General features: G+C 37.6%; 1 protein-coding gene across 6 annotated transcripts in view; it reads left to right on the plus strand.

Moving 5' to 3' along the window:
- RYR2 (ryanodine receptor 2) overlaps positions 1–18,143 on the plus strand; it is a 405,629-nt gene that overhangs the window by 102,249 nt on the left and 285,237 nt on the right. For all 6 annotated transcript variants that reach the window (XM_068155143.1, XM_068155152.1, XM_068155161.1 and 3 more), the window contains exon 3: positions 13,307–13,411. In XM_068155143.1, coding sequence (XP_068011244.1) covers positions 13,307–13,411 — 105 coding nt within the window. The remainder of the gene's footprint in view (positions 1–13,306; positions 13,412–18,143) is intronic.

Genomic DNA, 18,143 nt, shown 5'->3' on the forward strand with positions numbered 1-18,143 from the left:
TTTATCTTTATGACAAGTTCCTCCTCCAAATGGTAGAGGAACGAACAAGAAAAGGTGCTATGCTGGATCCCCTATTAGAAGAAAGATATGGACATACTGGAACGTGTCCAAAGAAGGGCCACAAGGATGATCGGAGGGCTGGAGCTCCTCTCCTATGAGGACAGGCTGAGAGTTGAGGCTGTTCAGTCTGGAGAAGAGAAGGGTCTTAGGAGATCTTATTGTGGCCTTCCAGTATCTGAAGGGGGCCTACAAGAAATCTAGTGAGGGACATTTTAGGATGTCTTTTAGGACTAGGGGGGATGAAGCAAAACTAGGAGTGAGTAGATTCAGATTGGATGTTAGGAAGAAGTGCTTCACCATGAGGGTGGTGAGACCCTGGAAGAGGTTGCCCAGGGAGGTGGTAGAAGCTCTATCCCTGGATGTTTTTAAGGCCAGGTTGCATGTGGCCATGAGCAACCTGATCTAGTGGAAAGTGTCGTGGCCTATGACGGGGGTTGGAACTAGGTGATCCTGACAATTCTTTGAATGATATAGCTGATGAGTTTGGGTTTTTTTTGCCCTTATTTAGTGTAAAAGTCTTGGGACTCTTAATAGGAGTAGGTGTTAAGGAGTGCAGTCAGATTGTCTTCACCAGATGCACTAAGTGTACTAAAATACCTAAGAAAGGCCTTGAAGGATAAGTAGTGATACATAGAACAAAGCCAGATAGTATTTCGAGGTGGGAGTTCTTAACTTTCTGTACATTCACATCTGGTAAAAGTTGTAGGTGATTGTTGTTCCATGCAAGCATAGCCCTTGAAGCTTTGGGCTTGCTGCATTACTCTATTTGATTTGGCTGAGCTGGAGTTAATTCTCAGAGTATCTTTCTAGTACTCTGTTTTGCAGTGCTTATAAAACTGGGTGTTAATAACACACCAGTGTTTTGGCTACTGCTGAATGAGTACCCAGGCTGTGCTTTTCCAACATTTCCCTGCCCTAAGAGTATGCTGAGGGTGGTCAAGATCTTGAGAAGGGATACAGCCAGGCCAGCTGACCCAAACTGGCCAAAGGGGTATTTCATGCCATGTGACATCAGCTCAGGTATATATACTAAGTGAAGTAAGGAATTGTGGAGATACTTATCTATGGTGTCTCTCCTCCACAGCAACCATCCATGGTGTTAGAACCCTGCTTCCCAGGAATGACCAACCACTGTCTGCTGATGGGAAGCAGAGAATAACATCTCCTTTTGCTTCTGCTCACAGCCTTTGAACGTGCTTTGCATTATTAAATTGCTTCTATCTTATTACCAGCCTTTGGTTATATTTTCCCCTCCCCCCATCCATCTAAGAAGGGGTGTGACAGAGTGTCTTTGGTGGGCTTTGGGCCCCCAGCCAGGGCCAAATCATCACAATTACCCTGGGTAGCTGAACATCACAAGGTTACACAATGGTATATTCTGCTAAGTCCTCTAGGGCTCAGCATTTTAAATATTTTCTCTGACAGGTTTATAGTAGAATGTACTTCATTAGTACATGCACAGTAGTTATAAAGCAGTCTGAATTTTAATTAGACTGCTACGTAGATGTGCATCTGAAAACCTGAAAACAACAGATTCATAATCTGTGTTTCAACGTAAGAACACATGAAAGTGCAAATACTTTTTTAAAGCCCTTTAGATGAACATTTGTCTAAAGTGGCAGTTTCCAATTAACTATGCAGCCCTGCTCAACACTTGAAGGCATGGTATTGTTACTTTTGTACTTAGTGTTTTTAAGCACTGTGAGACAATCTGGCTCATCAGACTCCTCTGTGTAGAAATCATAGCAATAAGTGGTGTGAGCAATCTGGCAATATAAGCTTAGAGCTTGACATGGTGGTAGGCCATGCTTAGCATAAGTGCAGAAGTAGCTAGCAGTTTAGCAAAACAGTGCTGTGCCTGCAGCGTGTAACTAAAGCAAGGTACTGGTAGCTATACACACAGAGAGTTATCTGGGAATAACAGGATGCACACCTGCATTACAACCTTGTGTGTTAATAGTAGTTTAACCAATAATCACTTTATAAACATAAAATGGCAAAGGCATTTTTTCCCATCGAGTATGTTTCCAGCTTGTCATAGAGGTTAGCTGTTTCTGTAGTTTCCATTAAAATTTTTATTGTCCACATAATTCTATACAAAAGATGAATTCTTTAAGGGAATTAATTAAGTAGAATTATTTTGGAGAAATTACCTAGAGAAGAGAAGTCTCCAGGGGCACCTTGTAGCTGCCTTCCAATACTTTAAGTGGTCCTACAGGAAGGCTGGAGAGGGACTTTCCACACAGGTGTCTAGTGATAGGACAGGAGGGAATGGTTTTAAGCTCAGGGAGAGTAAGTTTACTCTGTAACTTAGGAAGATGTTTTTCAGTACAAGGGTGGTGGAACTCTGGAATGGGCTGCCCAGGGAGGTTATGGATGCCCCTTGCTAGGGTGGGGGTTGTTCAGGGATCAGTTGGATGAGGCCTTGAGCAGCCAAATTTAGTTGAGATTCCAACTTGAATTCCAACTTAAGCCACTCTGGGATTCTATGATTATTATAATTATTTAGGAATATAAAGCTTTTAGCTGGCAAATGATCTAAATTAATGCAGTAGGGATGCATGTATGATTGATATCTGTAAACTTATTATACTCCCTTCCTGAGTGTATGTTCAAGAGTAGCAGGAAAAGAGCAAAATTCTATATAGTTTGCCAGCTGATTTGAAGCTGTCTTCACCATCTTTGAATTTTAAGCCTCTTGCATTATTCCCTCTTGCATAATTGACTTTTGAGGCAGGTGGGTTGTTTGCTGGGGAAATGCATGTGGATATTTCTGTCTAGACAGTACTTTGTAGCAGATTTTTGTGCTGGTGTGTTACTGAATGATAAGCAGCAGAGTCCTTTAAAGCACCAGTTGTTTGCTTAACAGCTTAGTAAGAGTACTTTGGTGCCTTAGACCTAGAAATGACAAAATGTGGATCCTTAAGAAACTGAACAGATAATTACTAATTAGCCTTCCAAGCTTTTAATCTTGTAGTTTACATAAGGTGGGTTGTAAAATAAGTGTTTATTATTTATATCATGCAGTGTATATTGAAATGCAGCACCATGTGTATTTAAGCAGGAGCTTTATACGTTTACAGATAAACCACAATTTCAAAGTACACATGAAAGGATTTTTTGAAATACACATTTATGCTTGGAAGTATTCTTGTACATTTTCATTAGCAGTCAAACTCTGACAGTATAGGTCCCTAAATCCATGAAGAATCTCCTGTCAGATAGGCCTTGCTATTAGGACTCCACCAGTCTGTCTCTCACTTAATTATATACTGGAGTTTCACTAAGATTACGAAAGACTAATGATAAACCTTTTTGACTGAACCATTTTCAAGATACCATTCTAATTGATTTGCTCTGTGTTATAGAGGTGAATGTATATTTTTTAAAATGAATGTATAATTTTTGCTATAATTATTTTTTAAAATCAGTTAAATCAGATTGAAAACAGTCTAGGGTGCAAAATACACTGGGGAACATAAAACTGAGCCTGAATCAGAATGGACGTATTACCTTTAAAAAACATATAGAAGAGGGACAAGCTGAATTAAGGAGCTCTGAGGTATGGTGTACTATTCACCTTCATAAAGTGTTTTTGCAATTTCTGAATTTTTTGTCAGCCATTAGTGGCTGCCACACCTAAAGTTGAAATCACATCAACTTTCTGTAATGCTGGTGAGATAGACTGAAAGTTGTCTGTGGTTCCATTCAATTTGTTTTGATTTTTTAAAAATTTGTTTTGAATTATTGTGGTGGCAAGAGAAAGTTCACTTCTCCCCCCCCCCCCCCGAAAGAAACCACGGCTAACTCAGTCAGAGAAACAGAAATAGATATGAGCTATATTTACAAGCAGGATGAAATGCAGATGATTATGTACACAATATACAGTATTTAGAATGTATACAGAAATATACAGCAAAGAACATAATACAGAACAGAACCCCTTCCTTCAGCCAGGAGAGTCCCCTCACCCTGTACTCCCTCTCTCCCATTACCTCCTTTTTTTCCCAAAAAGGGTTAGAGAGAAAAGGTAATTATTAAGGAGGAAATTCTGTTAGCTCAAAGCGTATGCAAGAATTATTCTTATCTGTTAGTTCAAGGTTAACTCCATCCAGCAGCTCAGACAGAGACTGAAAACAGACAGGCTGAAAAAAGGAGACAGAACAAAACTGACTGAGACTCAAACTGAACTAAAACTTAAAGTTGCATTTTACCTATCTACCAATGAAATTCGTTTAGAATATCTTTGTTTTTCAAAACATTCAGCCAGAGTGTTCCAGCAACTGTCTCTTTCTTAAAGGCACAGCCTGAAATGGTCACAATTATTTTTTAAAATTACATGAAGCACATGATTGAATATTGATTCAAACCAGAATGTATGTGTTATTTGTTTTAGTTATAAGAACTGATTTGTTTTCCTATATGTAAACAAAATTTGACTGTTAATACTCAATTTAGTATTGTAAGTGTTAAATGCATTGTTGTGTCTTGCCACAAAGGATTTTGATAGCTGCCAATGCTTTGTTGCTTTTAAACTGTGTTGCCCAGGTAGTTTTAGGCTGTACCTTTAAAATTTTCCACAGATCTTGAACAGAAAATATGGTACAATGTAATTAACTCAGTATTGGGTGTAAAAAGGAAAATAATGATAACTCTAAACAATCCCGTTGGGGAAATAACAGACTTAAACTAGTTGTACAAAACAATACTTCTCTTTTGGCTGCTTCACTTGGGGAGATACTAACCCATTTCTGCTTGACCTTGGCTACATTTGTCTTGTTCCTTTTTGTTCAGGGCCATAAGGAGCGGGGCAGGGAGGAAGAAGGTAATAGCAGCTCCCCTGGTTTTTGGCCAGGGGCGTTCTCGTGGTGTTTATTAATTGTAAATACCTGCAAATATTGTAGATAGTGTATGTTTTGTACATATTAATTGCATTTCACTGTAGATTGTAGTTTTACTTGTAAATACAGCTTTCATTTGCTTCCAGCTGGTCTGGTCTGGCAAATTTAATGTTGGGGGGGAATTTTCAACCCACCACAAGAGAGTTTATGATGCCTCTCTGTTTCAGGACAAGTCAGAGGTGACTCAGAGCATAAATTCATAGTCTCCCATTCCAGCAATATTTGATACATAGTAATTTTCCTGGTTATACAGACTGACAGATTTCAGCAATATAACATGGAAAGGGTAGTAGTTAAAAACTTACAATAAATTCCTAATGTTAATGTTTGGTGTCCATTTTTGTGTGTTACAATTAATAGCTTATGAGATAAATAAGCAGGTTTTGCTTCTCTTATAGTGTTTTCACACTTACTGAAAAGTGAATGAATTGCGCATGAGAGTTGGTGTGGGACATTCTGGAAGGATTAGAATTTATTTTTATTTGGATTTAATTTTTACATGTTATAATGCCACTGTGAAGATTTCAGCTATGGGATAAATTTAGCAGTAAGAAAATCTCTGCAGAGTATGTCCTGTAGGTTATTGTGTGGAGGTGAAATTTCTACCGGGACAGGTCAGGCTGTGGCAGTTACTACAGTCACAAGTGACATGCACATTTGCCCTACTTGTTTGATCCTGGAAGATTATAGGATTCCTGCTTGGAAATATTATTGTTGTATTGTGCATGGTTTATAATAAATCTGGTCAGAGATTAGGAAGATTTTCCTATTGGAAGTCTGCTGTGATTTACAGCAAGGGGCAAACCAGTAATTTATAAAGATCATCTTTCTGATGCTGCAATTGTCAAAAGGTGGTTGCTTCCTTCCAGGTTCTAGAGCAATAGTACACTCCCAGCTGATAATATCCCAGAGTTTTTATATTACTTCTGCAGTAGCTACAAATAGAACATATCCCTGAGAATAAAAGGGAACTGTAAATTCTGGTTAATACCCACAAGGTTAGCATAATAAGGTAGAGTTCACAGAATCAGCATGAAGTTAAACAGAAAATATTTTGATAAAAGTAAAAAAATTCTTTACTTACCCTTTTTAGAGATGGAATGTATGAGTCCCTAAATTGGAAAAGGAAATAAACACCATACTGGGAATCACAGCTTCAAGTATTTAAGGCTGCTGTTACTAACAGCCTGTTGTGGTTTAACCCCAGCTGACAACTAAGCAACATGCAGCCACTTGCTCACTTCCCCCCTACAGCAATGCTGAGAATTGGAAGGGTAAAAGTGAGAAAACTCGTGGGTTGAGATAACAGTTTAGTAATTTAAATATTTTAATTAATGATAATGAAAAGGAAAATGGCGAAGGGAGAGAAATAAAACCCCAGAAAAGTACATGATGAAATTGAAAGCAATTGCTCACCACCAACTGACAGATGCCCAGCCAGTCCCCAGGGAGCAGCCCCCCTACCAGCCCTTCTCCGAAGTTTTATAGCTGAACATGACATAGAATCACAGAATTGTTTGAGTTGGAAGGGACCTCCAAAGGTCATCTAGTCTAACCCTTCTACAGTAAGTAGGTACATCCTCCACTAGATCAGTTTGCTCAGAGTATTGTTGAGCCTGATCTTGAATATCTCCATGGATGGTGCCTTAACTACCTGTCTGGGCAACCTGTTCTGATGTTCCACTGCTGTCATAGTAAAGAGCTTGTTCCTAACACCCAATCTAAATCTCCTCTAATTTAAAGCCATTGCCCCTCATCCTATCACTACAGGCCTTTGTAAAAAAATCCCTCTTCAGCCTTCTTGTAGGCCTTCTTGAAGTACTGGAAGGCCACTATTAGATCTTCTCTTCTCCAGGCTGAGCAACCCCAGCTCCCTCAGCCTGTCCTTGTACAAGAGGTATTCATGGCCCTCCTGCATCAGGTCCATGTCCTTCCTGTATTGAGGGCTCTGGGGCTGGATGTGGTATTCCAGGTGAGGTCTTACCAGAGCAGAGTGAAGTGGCAGTATCACATCTCTTGATCTGCTGGCCACACATCTTTTGATGCAGCCTAGGATGAGATTGCCCTTCTGGGCTGCAGGTGCACACTGCCTGCTCATATCCAGGTTTTCTTCCACCAGCACCTGCAACTCCTTTCCTGCTGGACTGCTTTCAATTTCGTCATCCCCTATCCTGTGTTGATATCTGGGATTGTCCTGACATAGGTGCAGGACCTTTCACTTTGCCTCATTGAACCTCATGAGATTCTCCTCAGCCCACCTCTCTAGCCTGTCCAGGTCCTTCTAGATGGCATCCCATGCTTCAGTCTTGGTATCATCAGCAAACTTGCTGAGGGTGCACTCATTCTCAATGTCTATATCATTGATGAAGATATTGAACAGCACTGGTCCCAATACAGACCCTTGAGGGACACCACTTGTCACACATCTCCATCTGGACACTGAGCTGTTGACCATTATCCTTTGATTGTGATCATCCAAACAATTCCTTATCCACTAGACAATGCACCCATCAAATCTGTATCTCTCCACCTTAGAGAGAAGGATGTTGTGTGGTACTGTGTCAAAGGCTCTACAAAAGTTCAAATAGATGACATCTATTGGTCTTCCCTTGTCCACTGATGTAGTTACACCATCACAGAAAGCCACTAGGTTGGTCAGGCAGGACTTGCCCTTGATGAAGCCATGCTGACTGTCTTGAATCACATCCATGTGTTCTAGTATAGCTTCCAAGAGTATCGGTTGCATGATTTCCCCAGGCTAACAGTTTGGTAATTTCTGGGGTCCTCTTTTTTGCCCTTTAGATTGTTGGGTGCAATGTTTCCCTTCTTCTGGTCTCTAGGAACTTCACCTGATTGCCAGGACTTTTCCAATATCATGGGGAATGATGTTACAACTACATCAGCCAATTCTTACAGAATTCTGGGATGCATCTCATTGGGCCTGATAGATTTATGTATGTTGAGGTCCCTCAGGTGGTCCTGAACTTGATCTTCTCTACAGTGGGAGGGACTTCATCCCCCTAGTCCACACCCAGTGGTCCATTGACTTGAGAGAGGGACAGAACAAGATTACCGGTGAAGTCTGAGGCAAAACAGTTACTGAGTACTTCAGCCTTCTCTTTGTGTGTTGACACCATCTCTCCATTCTCACTCCTCAGAGGGGGAACACTTTCTATAATCTTTGCTGGTTAATGTACCTCTAGAAGCCCATTTTGTGTTACTTCATGCATCCCTTGCCAGGTTCAGTTCTAGCCATGCCATAGCCTTCCTGATCTCATCGAGGAATCTCCTCTGGAGACTTTCAAAACCCGCCTAGATGCATTCCTTTGTGACCAGATCTAGATGTACCTGTGTTAGCAGGTTGGATTGGATGATCTCCAGAGGTCCCTTCTGACTCCTGCCATTCTGCAATTCCGTGATTTTTCAAAAAGTAGAACTTCACCAGATTTTCAAATCTTTTCCTAAAAAAAGCAGAAAGCATACTTGTGACAAAAGACAGCTTCCTTCTCAAACCTCTCTACCAAAAACATGAGGGCTTTACAGTTTTTAGATAATACTAACAAAAAATTGAATGTTGGATACTTTTCTGCTTTTGAAATAACTGTGTCAGATGGAATATCCTATACATGCTTCATGCAGAAAGTGATGGGTTCCGACTCAAGTAACCATCTAAAAGCAACTGTGGTGGTTTGTGGTTTTTTTTTTTGTTTGTTTTTTGTTTTTTTTTTTTTTTTTTTAATAGGAGATGGCTAGGCAACCTTCATGGTCTGCTAATGATAAAGATGCAGGAACTTAACACTGTAATTGACAAGTCTTCTCTTCATTCTCTGTCTTTACTGGTTTTGGAATTTGGTGAATATGATTAATCCTGTTTGGCTTATGGGACTTGTTTGTCAGTCATGCATTTCTGCACTGGGCCATCTTTTCAATGACAAACTTGAAAACATGGAAAGCTATGCCAACTATGTGATATCCTGGAAATGGAACTTTCTACTTGATAATGCTGAGTATATTTTATCACTAGACAAAATCTCATTTAAGTAGAAAGGACTGCCAAAAAGACTGGGATGTATAAATTTAAATGTAACTTGAAAATAGATGATGGGTTCAGTTTCTTTCAGGGTACTCTCACAAATAGGACTAGAGATGTTTTGCTTAAACTCTGTACTAAAATTAATTTTCTGAATCCTCCTACTTGGATTCTCAAAGTTATGCATCTATTAAATGTGCTAGTTTTAAAAAAGTTATGAACACCCACATATCATTTTTTTGGACAATGATGCAATGGATGCTTTCTAAATCAGACTATTTAGTTAGGGGGGTTTTTAGGCACTGATGCCTGATTTATTTGGTATATAATTAGAGATGAAATACCTGCAAGTCCATTTCATTTGGAATTTAGTTAGAAGAGAAATAAAAATAACCATGACAGTAGGAAAAGAGCTGGGAAGCTTGCAAATAACTAAGAGGGGGGAAACAGAGCTGAGGTAAATTTGCTTATTCTTAGAGACAGAGCTGTATTGGCTGATGCACTACACTATTTTTCAGTCTTGTACTAATATTTATGTGAAGCAGAAGTTCAGTTTACATTTACAAGATTATATGCATCATGTCATATGAACAGGGCATACGCTCTTGTAGCTTGTTAGTGTTGTGTGATCATAAGAGTAATGACACCAGAACTGTGTTTTGCATCACAGCCTCTTCCTTTCATTGTCATCGCACTGGAGTATGTATACTTGCAAATAATTCACTTAAAACTGAAATAGTGTGCAATTAATACATCCAGTATCCATGAGTCAGTTGTGGGTTGGATTAGAATTATTTTTAAATAGCATTTCAAAAGCTTTACTCAAAACACCTTTTTAATAAATGGTATGGTTATCTAATTTGCAAATCTGCACAGAGTAAAGCGTAATTTACCATACAAATATTACTTCACAGAATTAGTATGCACAATGTATATGGTTTAAATCATAAGAAGAACAAAATATTTGCTCATTTTCTAAATAAGCCAATTGTATGTATGATTTTAAAATTGCAGATGGGAATGACATTATTGTATTTTATCTGATTTTGCTGAATGTGCTGTTAAAATGACAAAAGATTAATAGAAAAATGTAGTAGTAATTTATTATTTTTCTTCTAGAAGCACTAAAATACCTTTTGAAATTTAATATAAATTTCCAGTTGATTTGTGTGATAAACTGTTAAAATTGTTATTTAATCATTTTAGGTTGTAATGATAATAGATGAGATTGTCTAGACAAATAATTGAAAAGAAGACAAATCTGATGAACAAGAACTAGCAGAGAAAATCTGTAGCATTTCATCTCTGAGAAATACTGAGTTGCTACTTTTCACTTCTATATTAATTTGGTAGATTTTATGTTAAAATCTATTACAACATAACTGATCAAACCAGGAAAATATAACTGATTTTGCAAATCTATCAAAATAAATTTATTTGAATACTGCCATGGGTTATCAGAATTTTTCACTGATCTTTTGGCTTGGAGGTAAGTGATACAGATTCTGTGGACTGTCCAGAGACCCTGTTTCATCAAATATTTTTCTATGCCTTCACTTAGAAAGTTACTGCAGCAAAGATTAATGGACATATATAGATCATAATATATACATATATATGTATGTATGCATATATACCTATATAAAACAAAATATTTTCCTTAACATTCATTATTATTTAACAATCTATGATTTAATAGTCTATTGATAATCCAGCAAACCAAATGGTAAAATACCTGCCTACACATTTGATCTGTCTTTATAAAACCCTGATATTGCAAACTGAATGCTACAGATTTTCCTTTTCAGCCCCTAGTTCCACACTGGGAACTGAAAAGTACCATATAATTTTTAGGAAGATACCTTTTGATAAGGAATGTTAAGCTGCCATATAGCACAGGATGGCATTATTTTTTATATTCCTTCCTCTGTCTGTGAGGTAATATGAGAGATAAGATAGATAACAAGAGAACTGGCAAAGACTATGTTTTTTCCTTCCTCATTTTTATTTTATGCTTTGAAGAGACAGAAAATGCACAATTTTTAGTTTATTTAAATGAGGTTTTTAAAATTACCTCGAATTACTTGTTTTTAGGAGGAGGCTATTCATAACAGGAACCTTCAATCTGTCTTTATATGACAGTCAGAAGGATCATCTAAATCCAGAGCTTTAAAAGTATCATCATTAAAATGGACTGTGTAGGGGTGAGCAGAGTTGTAACTGTCTGAGCTAAATATCTTGGCAGTTCTGCATCTGTATTACGTTTGTCCATATTATGGTTGTTGTCCACTGTATGCGGATTTGTCTGGTGGATCTTCAGCAGAGCAAATTTGGGTGAGAAACTGTGAGAAGCAGTCTGATACACATGGTCTCCCCAGGCATCCATACATCCATCTTTCTTCATCTCTTTGGGGAAGCACATTGCTCTTTGACAGCTGCTGAGTGTCTAGGTATTCATGCAACACAGATGGGACATGACAGTGTGCTGCCCCTTTTGTTCAGAGAAAAAGAAATTTGTTTCTAACATTTTGCTAGACTGTAAGAAGGAAGTGCCTCTTGCACTTAATTAAAGCAAGATGATCTCATATGGTTGCTCAAAGTGAGCCTTACTCACCTATTATGAGAATAGCTAAAAAATGTTCATTGGGACTTCATTTTCATCTTTAATGTGGAGGGAAGAAAGCGCTCATGCCTGTCATGATTATAAAGGAGAATGGTATTGAGGAAGAAGTGTCTTACTTATGTTTGTTTCATCACTGAGTGAAATGATGTAGGATTTTCAGTATTTCTGTAAAAAATTTTGCTATGTCACAAAATCATGACCTGTGAAAGTCTACTTTAAGTAGCATTAATAACAGCAGGAAAATTGTTATGGAGACTTTGCTTATACATGTTTGCTTTATAACCAAGCATATAGAAAATGTAGCCATGGCTCAGTTCAGAGCACAGTGTAAACATCATCTTTTTTGTTTTGTTCATAGAATCATAGAATTCGCAGGGTTGGATGGGACGTCAAGTTTCATCTAGTTCCAACCCCCCTGGCATGCGCAGGGACACCTCACACTAGATAAGGTTGCTCAGAGCCACGTTCAGCCTAACCTTAAAAAACTCCAGGGACAGTTCTTCTACCAACCTCTTCCATTATCTCATCATCCTCATGGTTAAGAACTTCTTCCTAAGAGTTCAGACTCTTGCTTAGCAGTCAATCTTCACTGGGGAGAATTGAGGCAATTAATTTCTGTCAGGCTTTCTAGAATGGAAAATTGTACTTGTGTTTACCTAGCAGAAACACCACCTTGCAATCTACAATCTTCAAGTACTCTTCCCTGCTTTGTAAAATATGGGTTTACGATAGTGCTTAAATTACACAAATATACTGAAGAAAATCTAATTAGTTGTCTATTGACCAAATACTAGCGTGAAAAGGATTGTTGTAATTAACTACAAAAGAAAAATGGCAGTGAGAACACTGACAACTAAGTAGAGGCCCGAGTCTAAATGTCTAAAATGTCTATCATTGCATGTCAGTCATAATCCCATGCAAAAGAGGATGCCATTTGTTGCTTTTTGATCTGGCTAAAACTTTAATTTAAAATACTATTTCAGAGTAATTTTATTGAAAAATAAGTAGGGGAGAATAATCAGAGATTATTAGTTAATAAACGGACTTGAGTTGCTGTAGTTAGGAGTGATGAACAGCAATTTAATAAGCTATGGAGAATATGAAGCATTCTGAGTAAACTGTCTTTTGGAATAAAGGGAATGAAATGGTTTTGCAGCTATCTTTTACAATTTTTATGTTCAAGGCCTTGGAAGAACACCCTTCAAACTTTACACAGTTTGCATAAATGTGCAGTTTTACAGCTGGAATGCTTTTACAGCATTCCTGGCATAAAGAATCCAATTTCTATCAGTCAGTAAAAATATTGCTAAAGTAAAATATGCATGAAAAGAAAAAGAGAAGAAACATGAAAAAAGTTCTGGGGGGAAGAAAAAGTGTGAGGAAGCTGCATATTATTCTACTGAAAGGAAAGATCCCCACATAAAATCTAATTTTACTTTGCAAGTTTGTAATTTGTTGTTACAATCTGCACCAGGGGAGGTTTAGGCTGGATGTTAGTCACCATCACTGGTGGTGTTTAAGAAGAGGCTGGATGGGGCTCCATGTTGCCATGGTCTAGTTGATTAGATGGTGTTGGTTGGTAGGTTGGACTTGGTGATCTTAAAGGTCTTTTCCAAGCTGGTTAATTCTGTATTCTGTATTGGAAAGTGTGTATTTGTCACTAATGTGATCTCATTTTTTAATTTAACCTAGAATGTTCCACCTGATTTATCCATCTGCACCTTTGTATTGGAGCAGTCTCTCTCGGTACGAGCCCTCCAGGAAATGTTGGCCAACACAGAAGAAAAGGCAGAAGGGGTAAGTTATTAAATAGTCACTTTTTTTCATATTGCAAATTACCTTTTTTCCCGCCCGTGTCACAGATCTCATGACTTGTACAAGCTTACAGCTTTATGAATTCTTTATGTTTCATTTTCCTTCTCTTCTACAGGAATTGTCTGATTTTTGAGAAATTCTGAACACTTGCAGCTTTCACTGAGGCTTAAGAATTGTAAATTTCCAACAATTTAAATGTGCTGCAAGTCGGCATAGAGTTACAGGAATGTTTTAATTTGAGATATCATAATGTCAAATATAAAGCTTGATCACTCCTTCAGAACAGCTAAGCTTTTAAGGATTTGTGACTGAATCAAATGAGATTGTCAATTAGTCTTAAAATGGCTTGAATGTGTGCTATTTTTCTCTGAAAATAATGACATTGTTCTGTGTGGCCTGAGCTGAAATGTCTCATGGTGGATAAGAATTATGGAAACCAACACTTTTTTTTCTTTTTAATCTTTTTCACTTTGGAGCATTAAGTATATAGGAATAATGTTAATTGCTTAACTAGCAAATAAATCATAATGGTGTAATTAATATTCTCTGTTGTGTAGTTAATTTGCGTTGTTATGATGTAGTTGAGTGTTCCATATATGCTCTGTGGGGTTTATTTCAATTCCATGCTCTGGTTCAAGTGCTATAAACTTCAGGTGAGGAGGAGTGATTGTAGGCTCAGCAGTTGTATGGGTGAAAGAGAAGTAGAGGTTAACTATAAATCTGTCACTCAAGGAAGCTGGAAGGAGAGAAAGAAATATGCCTCTGATATTTCTGGAAACTCCACAAGGAAGCAAATTTTATCATAGTGTAGTCAATCCCATAAAATACCGGGTACTGAGACTGAAAATGCTATTTGGGAAATTAAGTCCAGGAGCATTCCCATGGATGATCCAAAGTGTTTGCTGTCAGTGAGAATTTGTTCCAAGGATTAGCTGCAACAGCCAGAGAATGTTAATTACATCTGAGAGAAGAAGTGGTGCCAGAGTAAGGAGATCTGTACTTCTGAATGAGGGCCTCTCTTCCCTCACTTTGTAAATACTGAAACCAAGAGCTTGCAAATCTACAGGAAAAAAATTCAAAAGAGCATGGATGTACAGGTAAATGTCAAAAATCACAGTCCATACTCAAGGATGTGTGTGAGGCCATATATATGAATTAGAGCGCCAGTTTTCTTGCTGTTTATTCCCACCATGTGTGGGCAGGAGCAGAAACTATAGAAAGTGTAGGGAAGTGCAACGTTAAAGTGGTGCTATAGGGCAGATCGGAGTGAAAGAAAAAAGAAATCAGCTTTTGAATATGAAGTATTGAAACTTTTTAATTGTAACAGTAATTGACAGATTTTTTGTTGGGCTATCTTTAGCAGAGTCTTAGGGCCAAATCCTAATACTCTTAATATAGAGATGACATCCAGAGAAGATGGGAAGAGAATGAAACTATCTGCAGAATGGTTAGAAAATGTGAGGTTGGGTATTCTGCTGGGGAGAAAACAAGCTAAAAAGGGCTTTGTAGATGTCTTAAGCAGAATATTTGAAGTAATTCTGGGCTATTTCCTGTGCTAGATGTCAGCAGAAAGAGGCTTTTATAAGGCACAATGACTGTTTGGACTTATATACTCCAAGCTGGAAGAATGGTGCTTAATGGTTATCTGTTATTTCCTGGAAACAGTTATTGTTTTCTGTGAATAATGATGAATGTCAGAATTCTGGGCGTTCATATCCATGCCTGAAAGTAGAGTGATGGCAGTTGTACTGATGTACAGTGCTGTGTACTCGCAGGTCTTTTGAGATTTGCTGAAGAAAGGTAAAGCAAAGTCTCCAAGTGTGGTCATTATGTTATTGTTACCTATTTACAGAGTAGTTTACTATGATCTCAACACCTATTCAATCCCAATGTTAGCAAAAGATGCAGAGCTACAGCTGTACCAAGCCAAATAGCTGATGTTCATTGAATAATGAATATAATTCTATGACAAATTTTGCATGGTGTCAGTGCAAATACATTAGGAATCTACCTATATCTTTCTTGCATACTGCTGCATTGATATTAGAAGATGATAGTCTTGAAGATAGTAGCTTGTAAACAAACAAGATCATATTATTGCCAGTGTCATTATTTTTCTTGTTAATATGTTTTTGAAAGCCAATAAATGAATATGCATATGGTGATAAATTAACAGAACTGGCATTTGGTGTCTGGATGTAGTTTCTACAAAAAATGCATGAAGATTTCCCTTATTTTATAGTTGGTACTTTTCTAGACAGCTTTGTATTTGTCTTAAGTAACTGTTAGAACATGTGTTTTGCATTTAATGACTGGTGTGGATAGTTTAAGTTTTAGGATAAGGCACAATTTTGTGCAGACATCTGAAGCACTGTTATATTCTTGGAGTGGCGTATTTTCGTTTCTGTCTGTTTTTCTTTTTTAATTTGGAATAACTCTGTTTTCATTCATTTAGGAGAAGGAACAAGAATTTCTTGAGAGGTTGTTACTATAAACTGGATTCAGTGTAACCTCAATTTCCTAATGGAAAGAAACCTGCAAAGGAAGTCTTTTCAGTCCTCAGTTGCTTTTCATTACATTAGAAATCATTAAGGCTGCTGTGTTAAAAAGTGGTGTTCTTGGGCTTTGCTTTTTTGTGGCGTGTAATCTCTTGAATGCTGTTTATAGAATAGGTATTCTTATTATATAACAGGTAAGTCAGCAGTAGTGAATTGCTTGAGTAATATGCACAAAATTTCATGCTGACTTGAGGTAGAGCAATGAACAGCTTTCCTCATGCTGGAGAAAGAGTAACTGTGCATTAACTGAGTTTAATTGTAGTTTTCAATTAGTATGTATTAAGTGTACAGGAGTACCTCTGCAATAAATACCTACCTTTTTAGTGCAAGAATCAAAAATTGAAAATTTCCATACTGTGAGATTAGTGATCCATTTATCTAAGTGCTGTCTTCTGAGTCAGCTAAATGCTAGTAGTAAAGGCAACAGTGGGAAATGAGTGACATTTCATAGGAAAGAACATGTATAGTGCTCAGTTTCTTTAACCCTAGGCACTGAGTAGTTACTTTGTGCCTCAAGGTTTTGTGATTTCCTTTTAGAATGCTATGCTGAGCCCTGGCAGTTTCTTAAGTCATTGAAATTGATAGCTTGATTGATAGCTTTTTGTTTAAAAAAAAACCCACGCCACAATCAATTTTGTTTGCTGAGGCAGCATTATTTACACTTTTCATTTAAAATAGGTAAATTTCTCATTTTTCTGGGGACCTGAGTGCTATGTCCATGTCCTACTTTTATTGTTAGTTTATTGTAGTGGGTTGAAAATTCCCCTCCAACATTAAATTTGCCAGACCAGCTCAGCTGGAAGCAAATGAAAGCTGTGTTTACAAGGAAAACTACAATCTGCAATGAAATGCAATGAATATGTACAAAATATACAGTATTTACAATATTTACAGGTATTTACAATTAATGAGCAGCACAAGGACCCCCGTGGTCAAAGACCAGGGTTGCTGCTAATAGCTTCTCCCTCTCTGACCCCCTCCTTACCCCCGCGTACACAAAGGAACAAATAAAAGAGCAAACAGACATTAGAACTTAGGCAAAACAATGCAGCCAAGGTCAAGCAGAAGCCAGCAGAAGCACCAAGTTAGTATCTCCCAGCTGGAGGCAGTGACAAGAGAGAGAGATCGTTTTGCAAACTAATTCTTATAGTAGATAACTCTGAATGGGATTGTTTAGAACTATCATTATTTTCCTTTTTACACCCAATAGCGATTTATTTACATTTTACCACTTTCTGTTCAAGATCTGTGAAAAAATTTAAAGGTATAGTCTAAAACTACCACATTCATCCACAGGAAAGAACCAAAAAAAAGGGTAGGAAAAGGGGAGGAATCTTGTGCAAAGAAAGTAGTAAATAATCCTGTAAATAAATACTGTGGTTACATATGTGCTGAGTGTATGGACTCTGGTCTCTTAGGCAAGCAGAATTATAGCTGCTCTGCCCTAGATGGATCTACAGCTTATGTATTATTTTGTCATTATTTTGACTTGGGTTATAAGTGTAATAGAAAAGCAGAATAAAGAAGAAAATGGAAATATTTAGGTTTTTACAAAGCATTTAAGACCAGGAAAAGTCTTTTTGTCTTCTATTCTTATCTTGGCTGTTAAATTTTTCCAGTGATCCTTCTTTGGAGCTCAGCGCCTTGTTTTTCCAGTGAAAATATAATTCACAGCTTTCTGGAATAATGTAGGAATGGGCACAACAAGGTGTTGTAATGATGTTTTGCTTCAGCATCTTTTTATTATAGTTATTCACTAGTTGTTTTGTTTGTTTGTTTGTTTTGTTTTTTAAAAACAAATCTTCCTTGACCAGATTCAAGAGCTTTAGCACTTCTCTCTGTGAAAGTGCTGAAATGCAATAATCATACCAGCTCCTGGAAAATTTTCCTAATTTGTTTGAGAAATAATGCATGGCCATCTATCCATATCTTGTATTCAGTAACTTTGGAGATTTCTGGACAATATAAGCAGATTTCAACCATGATATATAGCAGGCAAAGTAGGTCATCACGCTGTTCATTCCTAATATCTTGGCAGAAGTCATGGCCAGCATACTACTTTAAGTCTCTATTGTTGATGCACTTTGAATTTTACAGAGTGTATTAAATTCTCCACCAAGTCACCTTTCTATTGTGAGAGTTCTAGAAGTATCCAG

The sequence above is a fragment of the Melanerpes formicivorus genome, unplaced genomic scaffold (assembly GCF_026170545.1).
Source record: "Melanerpes formicivorus ecotype bairdi unplaced genomic scaffold, bMelFor1.0.p_v2 SCAF_2, whole genome shotgun sequence".
Classification (NCBI taxonomy): domain Eukaryota; kingdom Metazoa; phylum Chordata; class Aves; order Piciformes; family Picidae; genus Melanerpes; species Melanerpes formicivorus.